The sequence below is a fragment of the Moschus berezovskii genome, chromosome 22 (genome assembly GCF_049115385.1).
Source record: "Moschus berezovskii isolate FMDL1 chromosome 22, NW_MosBer_1.0, whole genome shotgun sequence".
Lineage (NCBI taxonomy): Eukaryota > Metazoa > Chordata > Mammalia > Artiodactyla > Moschidae > Moschus > Moschus berezovskii.
In genome coordinates this window covers 33767843-33788124 of record NC_142481.1, presented here as the reverse complement: position 1 = coordinate 33788124, position 20282 = coordinate 33767843, and the positions used below count along the sequence as shown (strand labels likewise).

At 38.2% G+C, this 20282-nt stretch overlaps 1 protein-coding gene across 1 annotated transcript in view; it reads right to left on the bottom strand.

The window, feature by feature from the left end:
• The window catches only part of CDH8 (cadherin 8), a 381309-nt gene that overhangs the window by 237805 nt on the left and 123222 nt on the right, over positions 1-20282 (bottom strand). The window contains exon 2 of the mRNA XM_055412624.2: positions 17023-17317. Within this exon, the coding sequence (XP_055268599.1) occupies positions 17023-17317 (295 nt within the window). The remainder of the gene's footprint in view (positions 1-17022; positions 17318-20282) is intronic.

Here is a 20282-nt window from a genome sequence, read left to right as displayed (position 1 = left end):
TTGTTACTGAATGGTATTAGCAGCCTTAATAATTACACTGGAAGAGCAATACCAAAAAAAAAAAAATCCTGGGGTGATTATCATTATTCAGATTCTGTCAAGGTGAGAAAAAGGACAATAAAGACATGTTCAGGAATGAATTTAGCCCTTTGTTTTCCGTCTTGATCATCCAGTTTTTCTTTAATACTAATTTTAAAAAAGAACAAAGCACAAAAGACTCTAGTAGGATCTGAGAATATAAATGGATAGAAGAGTGACACCCCACTCAGCATGAAGAGTCTTTTTTCAGGCTGAACTCAGAATATTCCTTCTCTCATTGTCTCCTTCTCTCTCAGGTTAAGGAGATTCATAGTCCTTTCACAAGTCTGGCCGATGGGATGTGAAAAAGTGACGTTTCTCAGTCGTGTCCAACTCTTTGCGACCCCATGGACTGTAGCCTACCAGGCTTCTCAGTCCATGGGATTCTCCAGGCAAGCATACTGGAGTGGGTTGCCATTTCCTTCTCCAGGTGGCAGATGGGATATACCACTCCAATTTTAACTTTCCCAAGGATCTAAATTTCAGTTCATTGTTTTTATATGGACAGCAGTCAAAGACAGTAAAAGAAAAACAAAACCAAAAAACAAACACCCTCTCACTATATTAAGGAGACATGTGCCACATATCATTAATATCCATCCATACCATTCCTTGCCCTAAAGAGTCAGGATCTTTTACAAGGAAGACACAACACTGATAGTCAATTCTCTAGGTTCATATAATGAGAAAACTGCACACCATTTGAGTGAGTATAAATATTTATCATTTTATACACTGTTTACATAGCCAAGGAGAAGGACGTTTCTATAACTACTCTCTGAAAGGCCAAAACTCCTTGGAATAACTCCTCACAGGCACCCATAGCATCCAGCAGATAATTTTATATTTCTTAGGAAATTTTTGTTTTTAAAAAGCCAACTATCCCTTGACCTGATCTTTTTTGAGTTGTCATACATGGAGAAACAGAAATAATGTGGAAACCAGAGATGGGAACTGTTTGAGACGCCATATATTCCTAGAGGGCTTCCCTGGTGGCTCAGTTGGTAAAGAATCTGCCTGCAGTGCAGGAGACCTGGGTTCAATCCCTGGGTTGGGAAGATTCCCTGGAGAAGGGAAACGCTACCCACTCCAGTATCCTGGCCTGGAGAATTCCATGGATACAGTCCATGGGGTCACAAGAGTCAGACACGACTGAGCGACTTTCACAGGGTACAGTGTGTTCCTAGAAGCAGAGACTAAGAAATCCAACGTGAGAAGCATAACTTTTCTGTTTCTCTAATATTAGTATATATTATGAAAGGATGAGGTGTACCAGATGGTGCCTAAGTTCACATATTTCCATGTTGAGCTACTTTGAAAGATACTATTTCATTATCTTCTCAGTCCTTATGGAAAATGCCTGGGGTTGAACTAACCGAACTAAATTTGGTGAAATGTCTATCTGTGTATGAGAACAAAAGAAACCCTTCACAAACTGGCTATCCATACTGTGGTTATCCACACTGCCATCGGGGAGATGGTCCATTGCAAGGGAATAAATGCACATGGGTTTGGCTGACATTATTTGGGTGCTCACTACAACCTTGTAAGAAGGGTCTCCATAGATGGTTGTTGACTACAATATTTTCACTCCTGTATTTATTTTTTTTAGCATAAACTTGCAAAAAGCAGAAATAGGCACAGTAGCAATGGCAAGCCACTCCAGTACTCTTGCCTGGAAAATCCCATGGACGGAGGAGCCAGGTGGGCTGCAGTCCGTGGGGTCGCTAGGGGTCGGACGCGACTGAGCGACTTCACTTTCACTTTTCACTTTCACACATTGGAGAAGGAGATGGCAACCCACTCCAGTGTTCTTGCCTGGAGAGTCCCAGGGATGGGGGAGCCTGGTGGGCTTCCGTCTGTGGGGTCGCACGGAGTCGGACACGACTGAAGTGACTTAGCAGCAGCAGCAGCAACACTGGTAGTGACAGTTTGATGAACAGTGTCCCTGGACACATTTTCAAAGACTAGAAATAGGAGAACCCATTTTGACCAGAAGAATGCAAAATTTAAAAATCCTCTGGGGCAGCATTTCCCAAAGGCACCGAAATTTGACAGCATTTTAAGACAATTCCTATTGACAGTGTGATCACTGGAACTCATACAAGCACATCCATTCATCTCTACATTAATGGATTTTTTTCTAAGATTTCTACCATTGTTTTGTCTGATAACAAATTGAATCATGTCTTTATGTAATGTTTTAAAGATTACTGATAGAGTTTTGTGGTCAATATTTTGGTTAAATTGATTAAAATTTCTAATAAAACTAAATACATTCTTATTGAAAGATGCATCAGATAAACTCTTAGGTATTTCAACTGAATTAAAAACTTATTTTGAAACAAAAATCTGCAAATGAATGTTTATAACAGTTGTATTTATAATTACACAGTATTGGAAGTAATCAAAATATATTTCAATAGACAAAAGGATTAACAAACTATGGTAACCCATACAAAGGAATACTATTTAGTTTATAAATAAACTAAAAGCATCAATGCTTTTGAACTGTGGTGTTGAAGAAAACTCTTGAGAGTTTCTTGGACTGTAAGGAGATCCAACCAGTCCATCCTAAAGGAAATCAGTCCTGAATATTCCTTGGAAGGTCTGATGTTGAAGCTGAAACTCCAATATTTTGGCCACCTGATGTGAAGAGCTGACTCATTAGAAAAGACCCTGATGTTAAGAAAGATTGAAGGCGGAGGAGAAGGGCACGACAGAGGATGAGATGGTTCGATGGCATCAATGACTCAATGGGCATGAGTTTGAATAAACTCCGGGAGTTGATGATGGACAAGGAGGACTGGTGTGCTGTAGTCCATAGGGGCGCAAAGAGTCGGACATGACTGAGTGACTGAACTGAACTGATATACTATTTTATTATATTTATAGGATATTTTAGAAAAGACAAAGTTATAAAGTCAATAGGGGGTTAAAAATGAGGAAGTCAATAGGTAAAGTTCAGGGCTTTCTTTAAGGTAGGAAAACTATTCCATCTGATAGAGTAATGATGGACATGTGGCACAATGTGCTTATCAAAATCAATAGTGCATGCAAAATTTAATACATACAAATTAAAAAATGTGATGTGGAGTTTCCCACGATGGACTGCAAATTGTGACAAAATAATATAATTATATTACCACTGTATTTTAAAAACTCAAGTGCATAAATACATATCTCCACACGTATTTGTCCTCCCTCCATCATCTGGGAGGGTCTAAAATCAAAGACAACCCAGCAGCAACAAGAGCAACTAGCACGCTTGGCTTCTAATGACCCCAACAAAAGGAACCAGGGCTCCTTGGAGATAGAGGTAATTCCAGAAGTGGGGCAATAAATATCCAAGATGAGCCTGAAGCCTCACGCACGTAAGCAGGTGGACTTCTCCAGTGCTGCAGTGGATAAGAATCTGCCTGCCATGCAGAGGACACAGGTTCAATCCCTGATATAAGAAGATTCCACACGCCCCAGGGAATCTAAGTCCATGCGTCAAAACTACTGAGCCCATGAGCCTAGAGCCTGTACTCCACAACAAGAAAAATCATGGCAATGAGAAGCCATTGTACCACAGCGAAGAGCAGTTCCCCCCTCACCCTGACTCTAACTAGAGAAAGCCCTCAGAAAGCAATGAAGACCCAGCACAGCCATAAATAAATAAAAGAGAAAGCAAGTATATAAGTGCTAAAACCCAACCAAACAAGAAATAATGAATGTATGTGGAAGAGATACAGGTGATGACTAAAAGATCTCCCAGTGACCAATGCTGGGAAAAAAAAATTAGTAAGAAAATAAAGTTGCACTGGATTACAACACAAAGTATAAAATAAATAACCCTTGTGTACATATTGATTAAATGAAAGGAAGGAAGGGAAGGCAAATCACCTATGCACAAGAAATCCACGTGAGTAACATGGATGATTACGTAGCAGGGGGGGAGTATAACTTTCCACTGCTTAAATTCATGCTGCATATACCGACTTCCTTCTAATGGGTACAGTGTAGGAAGCAGAATAAAAAAGTGACTTTATAGCAGAGAAACCTGACAAACTTACTACCTCAGCCAGGTGATCAAGGTTCACATCAACATGGATAAATCCTACTGATAGTATGTATTGATACAATGGGTTTCTCTTGTAGCTCATTTGGTAAAGAATCTGCCTGCAATGCAGGAGACCCAGGTTTGATTTCTGGGTTGGGAAGACCCCCTGGAGAAGGAAATGACAACCCACTCCAGTGTTCTTGCCTGGAGAATCACATGGACAGAGGAGCCTGGCAAGCTACTGTCCATGGGGTAGCAAGAGTCGGACACAACTTAGTGACTAAACCACATTGATAAAGTCACAAAATGTCAGTTTTCCTTCCCAAAACACTCTAACCCATTAGACAAATCTAAAATGAGGGAAATTCTACAAAAATACTTGACCAGTTCTCCCCACAAGTGATAAAATGTAGTGTCAATATCGATTCATTGATTTTAACAAAGTTTACCACACTAATGTAAGATGTTAATATTGATAATAGTGAAATGTGGTGTGAAGGTATATGGGGACTGTATTATAATTTAACAACCTTTCTGTAAATCTAAAACTCAAAAGTTTACTTAAAACGAAAAGAAGCTCCACACACTTAAGCATATGATTTTTTATTTTTTAAAAACATCCCATAGCTGGGAACAGATGTTCGCTCCATATGTATCCAAACATATGACCCTAAGTCAAGGCTTATATAAAGTGAAGTGAAGTCGCTCAGTCATGTCTGACCCTTAGCAACCCCACAGACTGCAGCCGACCAGGCTCCTCCATCCATGGGATTTTCTAGGCAAGAGTACTGGAGTGGCTTGCCATTGCCTTCTCCGTCTAAGATGCTAATAAACCAAAACCAGAAATATTAAAATCAAAAGATATTACTTCAGGCTAATTATAATAGGGACATGATAATTCTAGAAGAGAGAACATTGGTATCCAATTTAACAAGTCTCTGGTTTGGGATTTTGATCCTAGCGCCTCCTAATTAAGTTAATATGGCCACACTAAACCACATTAGTCCGCTAGGGTGGCCGTTAGAAAACACTGCAGCCTAGGTGATTTCTACAACAGGAGTTAATTTTCATACAGTCCTAGAGGCTGGGAGTCCAAGTTCAAGGCGCTGGCAGGGTTGGTTTCTCCCGAGGACTCTCCTTGGCTTGCAGATGGCCACTCTTCTTGTGTCTTGTCACACAGTTGTGTTTCTGTTCATATGTGCCCCTGGAGTCTCTGTGTCCAAATTCCTTCTTCTGTAAGGACACCAGGCAGACTGTACCAGCACCTGCCCATCTGTCCTCACTTAACTTTAATCACCTCTTCAAGGGCCTTACCTCCAAATACAATCTCATTTGAAGGTCCTGAGGGTTAGAGCTCCAGTACATTAATTTTGTGAAATAGAACTCAGCCCACAACACAAATAAATTTATATCTCTATTTTTTTCAGTAAAAATATGATAATAACATGCAACCAACAATATATATAATTTTATATAATACATAATTTGCAATGATAACACTAGACATATATAAGGCCCTTTTCTAAAAATCTACACAGTGTTTTCCACAGGACCCAGCCTACAACAAAAACTAAATAAAGTGTATCTGTCATGGCTTTGTTCTCGATCAGTTTAGCTACACTGGGATTATTTTTCTAGAATTCCCTTTCCTAGGTTTGTCCTGGTTAGGTTTGGCATGAGCTTTTGCAGGCAGAAGTGGAGAAGGCAGACCCAACGTCAATGAAGGGTATGGGACACTGGGGCAGTGCATGCCTGACTCAGCAGTTTCTCAAGCACACCATGGGGACACGGAGCAGAATCCAGCTCACAGCTCCTTCAGCAGCTCTAGGCTGTGCTCCACCAGAATGTCCAAGTCCTGACCCAGGTCCATGGCCCTGGTGCAGCCCTGTGACCACGGGCTTCCGCTTCTCCTGCAGGAATATTGAGGTGGGAGTGCGAGGTACAGGCTCCTTTTGGAGTCCAATGTATTCCTGGTCTCTTCCACTTCACTTCCAGTTTTCCTTCCCGTCACCTAATGCAGAGACAAGATCTTGTCTATCTAATCTCTACAACAACTCCTTCCTTACTCTGTGGACTGCTAGTTGCTCTGCATGCCTGATGTTGTTGTTCAGTCCCTAAATAGTGTCCGACTCTTTGCAACCCCATGGACTGCAGCAGGCCAGGTTTCCCTGTCCTTCGCTATCTCCCAGAGTTTGCTTAAACTCATGTCCATTGAGTCAGTGATGCCATGCAACCATCTTCTCTGTCACCCCCTTCTCCTCCTGCTCTCAAACTTTCCCAACATCAGGGTCTTTTCCAGTGAGTCAGTTCTTGGCATCAGGTGGCCAAAGTATTGGAGTTTCAGCATCAGCTCTTTCAGTGAATATCCAGGGTTAATTTCCTTTAGGAATGACTGATTTGATCATGCTTGATGCTGCTGCTGCTGCTAAGTCACCTCAGTCGTGTCTGACTCTGTGTGACCCCATAGACGTCAGCCCACCAGGCTCCCCCGTCCCTGGGACTCTCCAGGCAAGAACACTGGAGTGGGTTGCCATTTCCTTCTCCGATGCATGAAAGTGAAAAGTGAAAGTGAAGTCGCTCAGTCATGTCAGACTCGTAGCGACCGCATGGACTGCAGCCTACCAGGCTCCTCCGTCCATGGGATTTTCTAGGCAAGAGTACTGGAGTGGCCTGCCATAGGAGCTCTTATTTTTACCCATCATAAGACTTTGAGTATATTTTAAGCTTGTGTGCCTCAGTTTTCTCTTTTAAAAAATAAAAATAATAAAATTCACTTCATAAGGTTGTTGTTAGGATCAAATGTATATACATGAATAGTGTGTTTGGCATAAACTTTTAAATATTAATCTCTGTGTAGTCCTAAAACAATTATTCATCATGCTAAACTTAAGTGACTAACGTTGCTTTGGATTTCAGAAGAAACACATATCAACATCTCAACACCTATTCCAGAGACCTTTATTTAGTGAATTTCCTCTCTCCTGCCCTCAGTGTATTTCTTGAACTCAAACCACTCTTGCGGCTTGCAAAGATTCATAATTGGTATATAAAGATGAAATCCAGAAAGTCTGACATGGTTATAAAGAGACGACTCCTTGGTGTCATGTTCCCTGACAAAAAGAAAATGAATAAAATCATCTTCAAAACTGGCACAAATATGATTATACTGACTTTAAAGTCTTCTAGTACAGACACCAGACACAAGAAAGAAAGCCTTGTTCGCTTAGAATCAGACATGAGTCTGAGACAATCCGTATTTTCCCACTTACAGCCTCATAATGTAACTATTCTTTTTTATAGGGTATCTAATTATAATATCAAATACACACACACATGCAAACTTGCATTTCTTTCCTCCATACATCTACATACTTAGCTTTAGCCTCAGTTCTTTTAACACCTTGTATATCTTCTTTACCATTTTTTATCTATAGGCGTACTTCATTTTACTATGCTTCACAGATACTGCATTTTTTTTTTTTTTTTACAAATTGGAGGTATGTGGCAAACCTGTGTTGTCAGATGATTAGGTCAGCATTTTTTAGTAATTTTTTAGAAATTAAAGTGTGTACACATTTTTGGACATAATGCTATTGTGCACTTAATAAACTATAGCATAACATAAACATGACTTTTATATACACTGGGAAACCAAAACATTTTGCAACTTGCTTTATTGCAGCAGTCTCGAACCCAACTGGCAATATCTCTGAGGCATGCCTGTATTGATATATGTGCTTATCTATGCATGTGACTATCCTGATAACATTACTGATAAGAATAGGAAAAATGGCACATATATCACATAATTGTGATTGCTAATCAACCAAAGAATAAAAGCAATTTGGGCCTAAAACTCAAATAGCAATTTTCCAAGTCCAGTGAATCCAGGAAGCACAATTATTAAGTTCACTATGCACAAATATAAAAATCAAAGAAATAATATTAAAAAATGTTCAAACTCTAGGAACCCCTACCAGCTCTGAGAGGTAAGGAGGGCATGATATGCACCAAAAAGATATTGACAAAGGTGTCCCACATTCATTTTCAGCCAAGACTTCAGGATTTCACAAATGTGTGTTTCAGAGCTGCCCTGACATGCAGTGCATCCCTTTCTCTGACAGGGGAATGTAGGCAAAGGCTGAACTCTATATGCTTTTTCTCTCTAGCTCCTTTTAATTCATGATTTTCTAAAATGGGTATGTAACAAAAATTCGTAACACTATAGGTATTGATGCTAATTCACAGAGCTCTGGAAATGGCAACCCACTCCAGTGTTCTTGCCTGGAGAATCCCAGGGACGGGGGAGCCTGGTGGGCTTCCGTCTATGGGGTCGCACAGAGTTGGACACGACTGAAGTGACTTAGCAGCAGCAGCAGCAGCAGCAGCAGCTAGACACAAACATGGCTTGAATAACTTAAGAATGATTTGCCCTTTTGCCTCAAAAAATCAATAAATGTGTTGAATCCTAAAATATCCATTCCTATTAAAATATGAGTACAAAGAGATAGAAAGACAACATGATCATGGAACTGTCTGGGTAGAATTCCACCTGTGTTTCTCAAACTTCCATCTGCAATACAATGTTTTTTTGTTGTTGTTGTTGAGTGTTTTGATTTTCCTTATAAGTGCAGGTTTACTGATATGAGAATACTTCTCAGTATTTCAAGTGCCAGAAGATTACTTGAATCGGAAGCAGTAGATGTCTTTTCAAAAGAGTTCAGGGTAGACTTGGATGAAGTATTATTCACCGTAGAAAATTTAACAACAGGGAAGTGGGTGTAATTTTCAGAGAGGTTACCCAATGTATCCAGAAATAGAAAAATCAAAAATCTGAGTAGATGGACTTCCCTGGTGATCCAGTGGTTAAGAATAAGCCTGCCAATACAGGAGATGTGCATTTGATCCCTGGTCCAGGAATAGTCCACATACCGCAGATCAACTAAGCCCACGCGCTGCAAGTACTGAGCCCATGTGCCACAACTAGTGAAGCCCGTGCACCCTAGAGCCCGTGCTCCCCAACAAAAGAAGCCACTGCAATGAAAAGCCCATGCTTGCCACAACTAGAGAGAAGCCCACGCTTGACATAACTAGAGAAAGCCAGCACACTACATTGAAGACTGAGCACAGCCAAAAATAATAAAATAATAAAGCTTAAAAAATGTAAGTAGAAGACATATTTCTGAAGAGCTTAAAGAAACAATACTAGGATGGTTAAACTGAGTTTAATTTGATAATCAAATTGAGTTTCATTGTGAGTGAACACAGGGGTAAAACGGAGGGAAAAATAAAAGGGAAAGAAACAGAAAGTTGACTTTAGCTACTGTTATGAACAGGCTGGGAATCCATTGTATGAATGGTATATTGAGTGAATGACCTGGTTGATGCGGACAGGTTGATCTCAATGCTGCCTCCACTCAGATACTATAAATGCTGAGTCAAACGTTTAATTTTAATCTTCTAAATCACCAATTCAAATTAAGAGATACTCATGAATGGGAGATCAGTTCAGTTCAGTTCAGTTCATTTCAGTCGCTCAGTCGTGTCCGACTCTCCGCGACCCCATGAACCACAGCACGCCAGGCCTCCCTGTCCATCACCAACTCCCGGAGTTCACTCAAACTCATGTCCACAGAGTCGGTGATGCCATCCAGCCATCTCATTCTCCGTCGTCCCCTTCTCCTCCCACCCCCAACCTTTCCCAGCATCAGAGTCTTTTCCAGTGAGTCAACTAGGGGTCTCTAAATTGATCCCATCCCACAGGGAATTCCACTCTGTTCACCAGTTGGGATGGAGTTAAAGACAGAGTGTTTCCAATAGGTTCAAGTTTCAGGTATTTATGGAATTATTGAAATATATTTTTATGTAATATTCTATTACATAGAACAACAGTGATACCGATATTACAACTTGTAAAGTCAAATGAAGTATTTATAAGATTCTCTTTTGATTTATACCATTCTGAAAAAAGATTTACTGGGTAATGATTAATAATTCATCTTGTAGAAAGAATTCAAAGATTTCTGGTGTTTACATGATATTCCTAAGTCAACAGTCCAAATCTACAAGAAGAGACCATTGAAAACATCCAGTTTATGTTGGCAATGAAACCCCAAAACAGAATTGGGTCTGGAGTTCCTGAGGCAGTAGTTCTATAATTTTAACTATTTTCAAAGTGGCTCTAGAAGGTAGACTTCTATATAAGTTTAATAACTTCCCTAAGCTATCCTATAGGAGAAGGAAATGGCAGCCCACTCCAGTACTCTTGCCTGGAGAATCCCATGGAGAGAGGAGCCTGGCAGGCTACAGTCCATGGGATTGTAAGAGTCAGACATAACTTAGCAACTAAACTACCACCACAAGCTATCCTATCTGCATTCACGTATTTGGGTTGATATTTAGCCCAATAGAACAATAAAATTAAAGATATCAGGATTATAAGGTGACCAAAAAATAGTAAGAATCCCATGAGGGACAGTACAATAAATTGACTGCATATTGTTATCACTTAATTGATTCATAAAATGTCCCCTTACGCTTTAGAGAGTACAGAGGAGTAAGCATTAAAGCAAAATTTGATGGAAGGAGTTTTCTCTTCACAGAAGGCTTTCAAGTAAACCTTGTTTATATCCCCATCATTATACACCAATCGTGTTCTTAGCCAGCATATAGAAATAACAATGCCTTTTGGAAGAATAAGTGGTTTTAGGTACCTCTCATAGTTAATTGCCAGTAACTTTCCCATTTGTATACTCCAGTAATTTCTAAGCCATAGATCAATTAGGGAGACCTTTGGGAATCACCAAAATCTGCATATCAGAAATCACTGCGTCATTTTTATCATAAGATACAAGAAAACATTCAGTTACTATACCAACTGTCTATGCAGTCCCTGCAAAGTGTCGGACACAACTTAGCAACTGAACAACAAGAACAATGCAGGTAGCTTCCTTCTGCAGAACAGAAACGACACAGTCCTCTCCCTTCTTGGAGTTTGGGAATTACAGCTGTTACAGACCCTGATACTAGGTAGAGCAGCTGGATTTCTTTGAAAAGTGTTTACTTCAATCTTCACGATTTCCCGCCCATGTTTTCCTAAAGAATTTCAATTTTGTTCGTCACTCTGAATCAAATAAGACAAAAACGATAATCAAATCCATCAAGATATGTTTTTCTCTTTCTCACTTTGCATCTCTCCTTTAAAATAGACAAACGCTACCAAATCTTTTCAAAATCTAGAAAAGAGAGAGAAGAAAAACCACCACCTCTACATTATAAAAAATATGTACGTTAGGTTTAAGACAGTTTGTCAGTATGAACATCCTTTGATCTTTTAAGCTTCTGTAACATAAACTGCTTCTTTAATAATAAAAAATATGAAAATGAATTTCTAATTATTAATTGGGGAAACAACTTTTTATGGGATGAAAATATCTATCGGGCAGTGACAAGAATAACAAGCTAATGCATGTAAGCTAGAGTCACCATAATTTTTAATTTGCTCTTTAGAAATTGCAAATTTGACTATTTAACTGCATGCTAAATTAACATGTGACCTAACAGATTCAAAATTCTCTTCTCATTAGACATGTGTTTGCAAAACTTTTATAGTATAAAATTACACAGTTTTGCAAGATACTTTTTAAAAATAGTTTCTGGGATCATATAAATGTCTGAATTTCCAAAAGGGCATAAAATATGAATTTATCAAATTCTTATATACTAATACTTTAAACAGTCTGATGTATGAAAATCATTTTACTTTAATTTGGTGTTTACCAATTAACTTTGATTTTATTCAGTAAATCTGTTTTGAACACAGGTTGGAGCGATTGTCATAGGTCTGTTGTACCATAAACACAACTGAAATACATGAGAGAATAGAATTTGAAAGTATCCTATAGTTTCCTGCCTCCACTCCTGACTGCCCGCCACCTAAACAGCTCATTCCAAAAGCCATTAAGTGTGGCTGGGCGAGGTAAGAATTCACAGAAAGGCAGGAAGGTAGAGAAAACCTCCAGTGCCATGTTTTATAAAACTTTGCACTCAACAACGTAGTCATTCATACCAGCCCAAGTCCTATTTGGCTTTTTCATCCATCCCTTTATCTCCATCTTTATTAATATACCCTTTAAAATAAAATAGGGTTCATTCCAATGTGTGCAATTGTGAAACATAAAGTTAAGGCTTCTTGAGCAACTTTTCATTGACTAAGGCATTCACAGGGCTTCCCTCATAATTCAGTTGGTAAAGAATCTGACTGCAATGCAGGAGACCCCAGTTCAACCCCCTGGGAAGATCCACTGGAGAAGGGATAGGTTACCCACTCCAGTATGTTTGGGCTTCCCTTGTGGCTCAGTGGTAAAGAATCCACCTGCAATGCAGGAGACCTGGGTTCGATCCCTGGGTTGGGAAGATCCCCTGGAGAAGGAAACAGCTACCCACTCCAGTATTCTGGCCTGGAGAATTCCATGTACTGTATAGTCCATGGGGTCGCAGAGTCAGACATGACTGACTTTCACTTCACTTTCAAGGCATTCATATCATGTACACAATTTATTGAATCATACTAGTATAAGCAGCTCGAAGACGGACGTTTGTAAAGAAACAAATATAACTGAGCACCAACTCTATGGCTATGCCAAGTATATACTCATTGAATTTTTCCAAACATATTTTCTTAGGTAAGGATTCTTATGCACACTACACAGCTAGAGAAGGTGAGGCTTAGATGGGTTATATCAATAACACAGGTAGAAAGCAGATTTGCAGACAAAATGTCTGAGATTCTATTTCCAAGCTAAATACAGAGTTCATTTTACCTGAACCCAGGGTGGATGCAAGAGATGAGGGTTTAATCCCTGGGTTGGGAGGATCCCCTGGAGTAGGAAATAGGAATCCACTGCAGTATTCTTGCCTGAAAAATTCCATGGACAGAGGATTCTGGTGGGCTACACAGTCCATGGGGTAGCAAAGAGTCAGACGCAACTCAGGACAGGTGTGAACACACAATCAGGGTTTACAATCCCTCACTCCAATATCCAATAGCATAAAAATATTTAAAGTGTCTGGAACTTATTAAGTGTGGGCAAATTTTCATTGAAAAACCAAATTTAACCTTGCTAGCTTGGGATCCACAGTAAAAATCAGACAAGCTCACACATCGCTCTTTACACAGTATTGCTATAAAAGTGAATTCTCATCAAGTTCTGAAATAAACAGTAGAATATAAAAGAGCTCTGCCTCCAGTTTCCAAATAAGATATTTCTAAAATAATTTGGCTGCCATTTGGGCAAATATATATGTGTGTTTTGTCTTGACAGCCTGTCAACTGGCAGACAGTTCTGGAATATCACATTCATTTCAATGTAATATTGGTAAATTTCTCAATTATAATTTTATTCTTTACTCTCTGCAACAATGAAATCCCCCAGTCCTTGCTGGCATTCTTCAGGGTGTTCAGGTGCAGGTGTTGGCATTTCTGCAGTAGCAAAGGAAGAAAAATGAAAGAAGGAAGGCAGGGAGGGAAGAGGCAGGCTGGAAGAGAACAGTGGTAATAGGGAGAGAACAGAGATAGGAGCTGACCTTCATCCTGATATTCACCTTCGTGAGAAATGAAGGGAATAATTCACACTTGACAATAAAATAGTGCAGCTGCCTCTTCCTCCTTTAACCAGAGAGGCTGGAGTCAAACAGAAACCAGACACCCGATGCATAAAATCGATACGGAGGAAAAGTCCAAAGGTAATATGGGAATGAGATTAATAAAAATAATTTTATAAACCACAACTACCAATTATTGAACACTTACTTTATGGCATGCCTTTACCTTGTATTTTATCATGCGATTCTCAACAAATGAAAGCAAGATAGAAGTTGTTATCTTTGCATTGTGGCTAAGGGAAATAAGCAACAGTTTCACCTCCTTGAATTTCAAAGTCAAGCAGAAAATAAGGGATAGAACTAAGATTCAACATTTCATCCATTTGGTTTCAAAACCCCCCTCTTTCAACTGCAGCATATTCCATGTTGTTTTCAGAAGAGATGCAACAAGCTAAGTATTTTTTAAAATAAGTATGTAAGTTAGTGTAGATTATTTCTTTTATAAAGAAATACTATAATATATTGTATATACAGTATAGTATTGAGCAGTATAAATATAGTATAAATACTATACTATATTTATAAAGAAATATTATACTATATTGCTATACTCATAAAGAAAAATCTTTTAGATAGAGGAACAATGTATAGGTTCATATACACATTGTGTTATGTAGCTAATAATATCTTTAAATTCCTTTTCTTAGCTGAAATTGACCATGAAGTCTGCAGAAGTTTGTGTTTTATTTTGTCCCCTCAGCATATTTATCAGGGACATGACTCATATACACAGGAATGGAAGCCTCTGACACATCTACAATAAATAGGTATAGACTTGGCCATTAAAGATGTAGAAATTATAATAGTGAGGAAAAAACATCAGCTTTCTGTTGATCATTTATTTGTAATTAGGATTAAGTATTCTGTATGTGGGGCTTCCAGGTGGTTTAGCAGTAAAGAATTAATTTGCCAATCCAGGAGATGTGGGTTCTCTCCCTGGATTAGGAAGATCCCCTGGAGAAGGAAATAGCCACCCACTCCTGGGAAATTCTTGCCTGGGAAATTTCATGGGCAGAGGAGTCTAGCAGGCTACGTCCATAGGGTCATAAAGAATTGAACACGACTTAGCAATTAAACAACAACAATTCTGTATGTATTGTAAGTGCTAATAGTCCTTTAAAATCACCTTACACTGACCGAGACAGACTCATAAACTTAGAGATCAAATTTATGGTTGCCAGGGGAATGAACGGGGGATGGAATAGTTTGGAAGTTTGGTGGACAGTTACACACTGCTATATTTAAAGTGGATAACCAAGAAGGAACCACTGTAAGGCACATGGAACTCTGCTCAATGTTATGTGGCAGCCTGGAGGGGAGGGGAACTTGGGGGAGAATGAATACATGTGCTTCTATGGCTGAGTCCCCTTCACTGTTCCACCTGAAACTATCACAACACTGTCAATCATCTATACCTCAATATACAATAAAAAAAGTTTTTATTTTTAAAGACGGATTAGGCAAGTTCTCTGCCCTAAATAAGTTGATGAAATAAGAAGCAAATAAAAAGAAAGAAAAAAAATATAGTATTTCTCAGCTCCTGTTTACCTGTCAGAATTTAAAAGAAGTATGAACATGAAGGCGTTTTTGATTGTTCGTGGGTTCCTTTCTATTGTAGCAGTGATGGAAGAGAGATAACTTCCTGCTAGAAATCCCTAGAAGTTTCCCACAAACTTTTCCTAGAAAAAGTGTCATTTCAGCCTACCATAGAGGAGTGATTTGATTTTGATAAGAAGGAAAAAAAATACATAAAAGTAGGATTCTTCACACAAGAAACAGACAAAATAAGAGTCTTGGTAGAAGAAATACTGTTAAGATGTGAACACCTGAAGTCAATTCTGATTTGCTGCTGCAACGGGTGCTTCTAGCAAAGTCACAGTGTAGTTTAAAAAATAAGAGATCAAATTAAGCCAAACTATTTACCTAATTTGGGTTTTTTATTTGTATCTCTATTTGTGTGTGTTTTTTTTAATCACATTATGTTCACCTACTTCTAATTTATGTGATTTTGCTGCATAGACTATATCTTTAAATGCAATTTGAAACAAACTAGGGTATCCATTCCATCTACTGTATGCTTAGGAATGACTTTGGTAATCTTGGGCCCTGGATCCTGGATTCTGTCTACTACTTTTGTCAGACAAGGAAGAACTCTAAAATTCCCTTTTATTCTAGTATAAAGTGCTGGGTCAGGAATTCCTGTATCAAGGCCAGAGTTTGGGGATGAAGTGAAGTGAAAGTCACTCAGTCATGTCAAACTCTTTGCAACCCATGGACTGTGGCCTGCCAGGCTCCTCTGTCCATGGAGTTCTCCAGGCCAGAATACTGGAGAGGGTAACTATTCCCTTCTCCAGGGAATCTTCCCAGCCAAGGGATCAAACCCAAGTCTCCCGTATTGCAGGTGAATTCTCTACCATCTGAGCCACCAGGGAAGCCTGAGAATAGTGGACTGGGTAATCTATCCCTTCTCCAACAGATATTTCCAACCCAGGAATCGAACTGTTGTCTCCTGCATTGTAGTCAGATTCTTTACCAGCTGAACTACCAGATAACACTGATTTGGGGGTAAATAAGCAAATACAAAAAGAGGGAAGAAAAAGGTAGAAAACCATGTTTTGAAATAAATGTTGTTCTATAGAGTATAATGAATATTTCAATGGCTCACAAAAAGTGGGAGTGAGCCACTGGTGATAGCAAAGATTCTTTTAAAAGTTCGGTTCAAGTAAGGTAAGCACAACACACAAGCCTCTAGTAGCTGATTTCTTAATCCACTCTAGACTCTACCCACCAGCTCAATGCAATATCTGGCTGACTACAGACCTAGACGGTTTTCTATTTCTCTGTGTGCTATATCTGCATGTGAATACACACAAACAAATAATTAAACATCAAGCAAATATCAATAGGATTAGTCTGGCATGTTGGAACAAATCTTGATAAATCCGCCTCAGTAACAATACTCGAACTCCAGGTCTATGAGAGGAATACAAATTCAGCCTATTGAAGTACTGTCGTACAAGGAGAGAGATTTTAATAAAATTGCTTCGTCAGTTCCTATTACTCAGGGACTAAAGCTATTGAGCTGTGGAACTGAGGCCAAAAATGGGGATTTGGAAATGCAAATTAGAGATAAGACGGTAATAAATGTCTCTTATTCAGTCACACACTATCCCTGATGCCAAAAGCTATTTTAAAGATGATTTTTAATAGTTCTGTGAAAATGGAAGCATACATACCCAAAATGGACATCTCTGGCACAGTGGCATGATAGGGTCCGTTGAGAAACTCTGGGGCATTGTCGTTGATGTCTTGGACTTTAATAATAAATTCAGAAGGAGGCTCAAGAGGCTTATTTGTCTCCCAGTCCACTGCCTGAGCTGTTAGGGTGTACTCAGCTTTTTCCTCTCGATCAAGTCTTTTTATAGCATGGATATCTCCTGTTACATCATTTATTTGAAAGATAGTCCCAGCTCCATCGCCTGACAGGATGTATTTGATTTTTTTGCTCCCAGGATCCAGGTCTGTGTGTAGCTAAAATGAAAGGGGACATTGGTTAGTGATGTGGCAATTTGCAAAGTATGTTTTAACTACCTCATGTTTCAATATAAAGTTGTTTCTTTCTACATTGATTATAACTTCATCAATTTCTGCCAACAGTAGCTGCACAGAGAGTCCGCGCAACCCTCTGTATATCAAGTAAAGCATAATGAGAGTCAAACAAATACGTTTGAATGCCTTTAAAAAATACTCTGGCCTGTTCAGTATAAATTGAGATACATTTACAATGATAAAAAAATTGAGCAGAAAACACTAAAGTATATGTGTTCTTTCAATTTATTTATGTATTTACTTGCTTAGTATGAACTGATGTACAATTAGAATGATAAAAAGATTGATAAGAATAAATAAAAATGTATGCATTCTTTTCAATTTGTCAATACATTTAAAGTTATTATTATTATTAGTTATTTTTATGGGCTACTATCTGTGTGCCAAAAACTGTGTGAATCATTTCTCATGTACTAATTATTTTCATTTTTTCCAAAAGTCATTGAATTAGAACATTTCATATGGAACAGGAGAAAAGGGAAGTTTGAGAAGGTATACTGTAACATCTTCACAGTTTCTATTTGATAGAAACAAGTGCAGCAGGCCTAAAGTTCAACTCAGCTCTGGCTACTATATCATAACGCTGACATAATTCTAACAATCTGATGGATATTAAGACCTTATGTTTGTGTAAGTTTTACTTCCCCCTTTGATTTGTATAATTCTTCTAGTCCAGGAAAATTATTCCCATTTTGCAAAGATGACTGAGGCCAGATTATGGGAGCACATTTTCCAGAAATGGGACTTCTTTGAGAAATAAAGACTTTGCAGCAGGAATTCAGATCCACCTTCAATCATGGCAACAAATATTTATTGAACACCTACTCTGCCTAAGACATTTTGGTATGTACTGGGAAAACAGAATCCCAAAATTTCACAGTTTATTCTCAGGAGGGAAACAAAAGTATTCTGATATATGGTGCTTTTCCCTTATACTATATAGACTCCTATTAAAAAAAAAAATAAAACAAGAATATATATTTTTAATTCACATTTTTAAAAGGAAAATTCAATGGATTATAGTTGTAAAATATTGCTTAAATGCACATATTTTCAGTTAAACACAATTATTTAAATGTCAATATAATTAGTTATTGGGCTTCCCTGGTGGCTCAGATGGTAAAGAATCTGCCTGCAATGCAGGAAACCCGGGTTTGATCCCTGGGTTGGGAAGACCCCTGGAGGAGTGCATGGCAACCCACTCCAGTATTCTTGCCTGGAGAATCCCCATGGACAGAGGGCCTGGCAGGTTACAGTCCATGGAGGTACAAAGAGTCAGACATGACTGAGCAACTAAGCACACGTGCATAGTTAGTTCTTGTATCATGAGATTTTTAAATACCTGTTCCTTAAATATATATATATGTATATATTGAAGAAAAAAAGGCTTGTGCAAAGAAACTCCTAGAAACTCAAAAGGCATTGCATTCTCTTGGGATCACTTTTTATTCAGAACAGATTTTATCACTTCCTTTGCCAATTTAAATTTTATTTAGCTCCTCAATAAATGAAAAGAAAAGATTATACAAAAGACATAAAACAGCAATGAAGCATCCAAATGCATCTAGATCTCCTATTTTACTTTTGAATATTTTAAAAAGTTAAAGCGTAAGATTACATCAAATATGTATTGAACCTCAAATTGTATCCATTTCATTTATTGTACTAAACTTATTAACAAGAGGAAATATTGAAATGCCACTTTATCTTAATGAATGTTGGAATATAATTCATTAATGTGATATTAATCCTAATTTATGATCATTTTAATTTATGTGCATTTTAATATTCTATTAGCATTTTTATTAAAAAAGAAAAATTTGAATAAAGTATGATTCATGGATGTTCCTATTCATATACATGCATACCTGAGACTCACAATGTATTGACATGTGTCACTCTTGCCCATCAGAGTTTTGCTATCAAAAATTAAGTCATTCAAAATACTATTATTTATATTAGAACTTATTTGTTCCATATTTTCCATACATTTGTCAATAGCCTCTGATTAGTAAATCAAATCATATTCTTTGATTTTGATGTTCCTTTGTATTTAGAAATAACTGAGGGATAAGGGAATAGCATAAGTTTTGAAAAAACAATAAGCTAAGTAAGACTCAGATCTCTCTAACTACGTGAACTGAAGAAATTAACACATTTATTTGAGCTTCGATTATTTTGCCTCTATTATGGAGATAAGACACCTATTTTGCAGAATTGGTTTTACAATCTGAGATGATCTATTTGAAAAACAGAAAAATTAAATATTAATTGTACAATAACTGAAGCTGTTTCTACTTCCTAACATCCTCAACTATATACAACTTTCTGAAAACACTATAATAAACCCTATCTGCAAGCTGAGTGAAAAGTTCCCAAAATTCCATCCTGAAAAAAATGGAGAAAAAAGCTCTTAGCAAACACTGTATATTTCCTCTTTCTTCTAGAAAATTATTTTTAGCCAATCTCAGCAAATTCCAGAGCCCTCATGATCTTAAAAGGCAGAGTATTGTGTTTCCATATTCATTCTTGTCATCTGGTTATTAATATTGGCACACACACACACACACTTGCACATGGCTCATTGAAGTAACCAACTTGACATTACAAATAAAGACCTGTGGGTGTGTAAGAATAGCAATTTACAGGGAGCAAATTTTCATAAGATTCCACATCTGGTCCTGAGGAATCAGAATACATGCTAATAAGCTGCTGCTGTCTTGGTTGGTCTTCATGTGCCTGTTTAAACCTGCTCACTTCAATGTATCAAGACTGTTCTGTCAACCCACCCCAGGACCTTCTCTGTGAGATCATGATGCCAAAGACATCCCAAATGCACCACATTTTCACACACCGTGCATCATCTGGAAGTGTGAGGACCATCTCT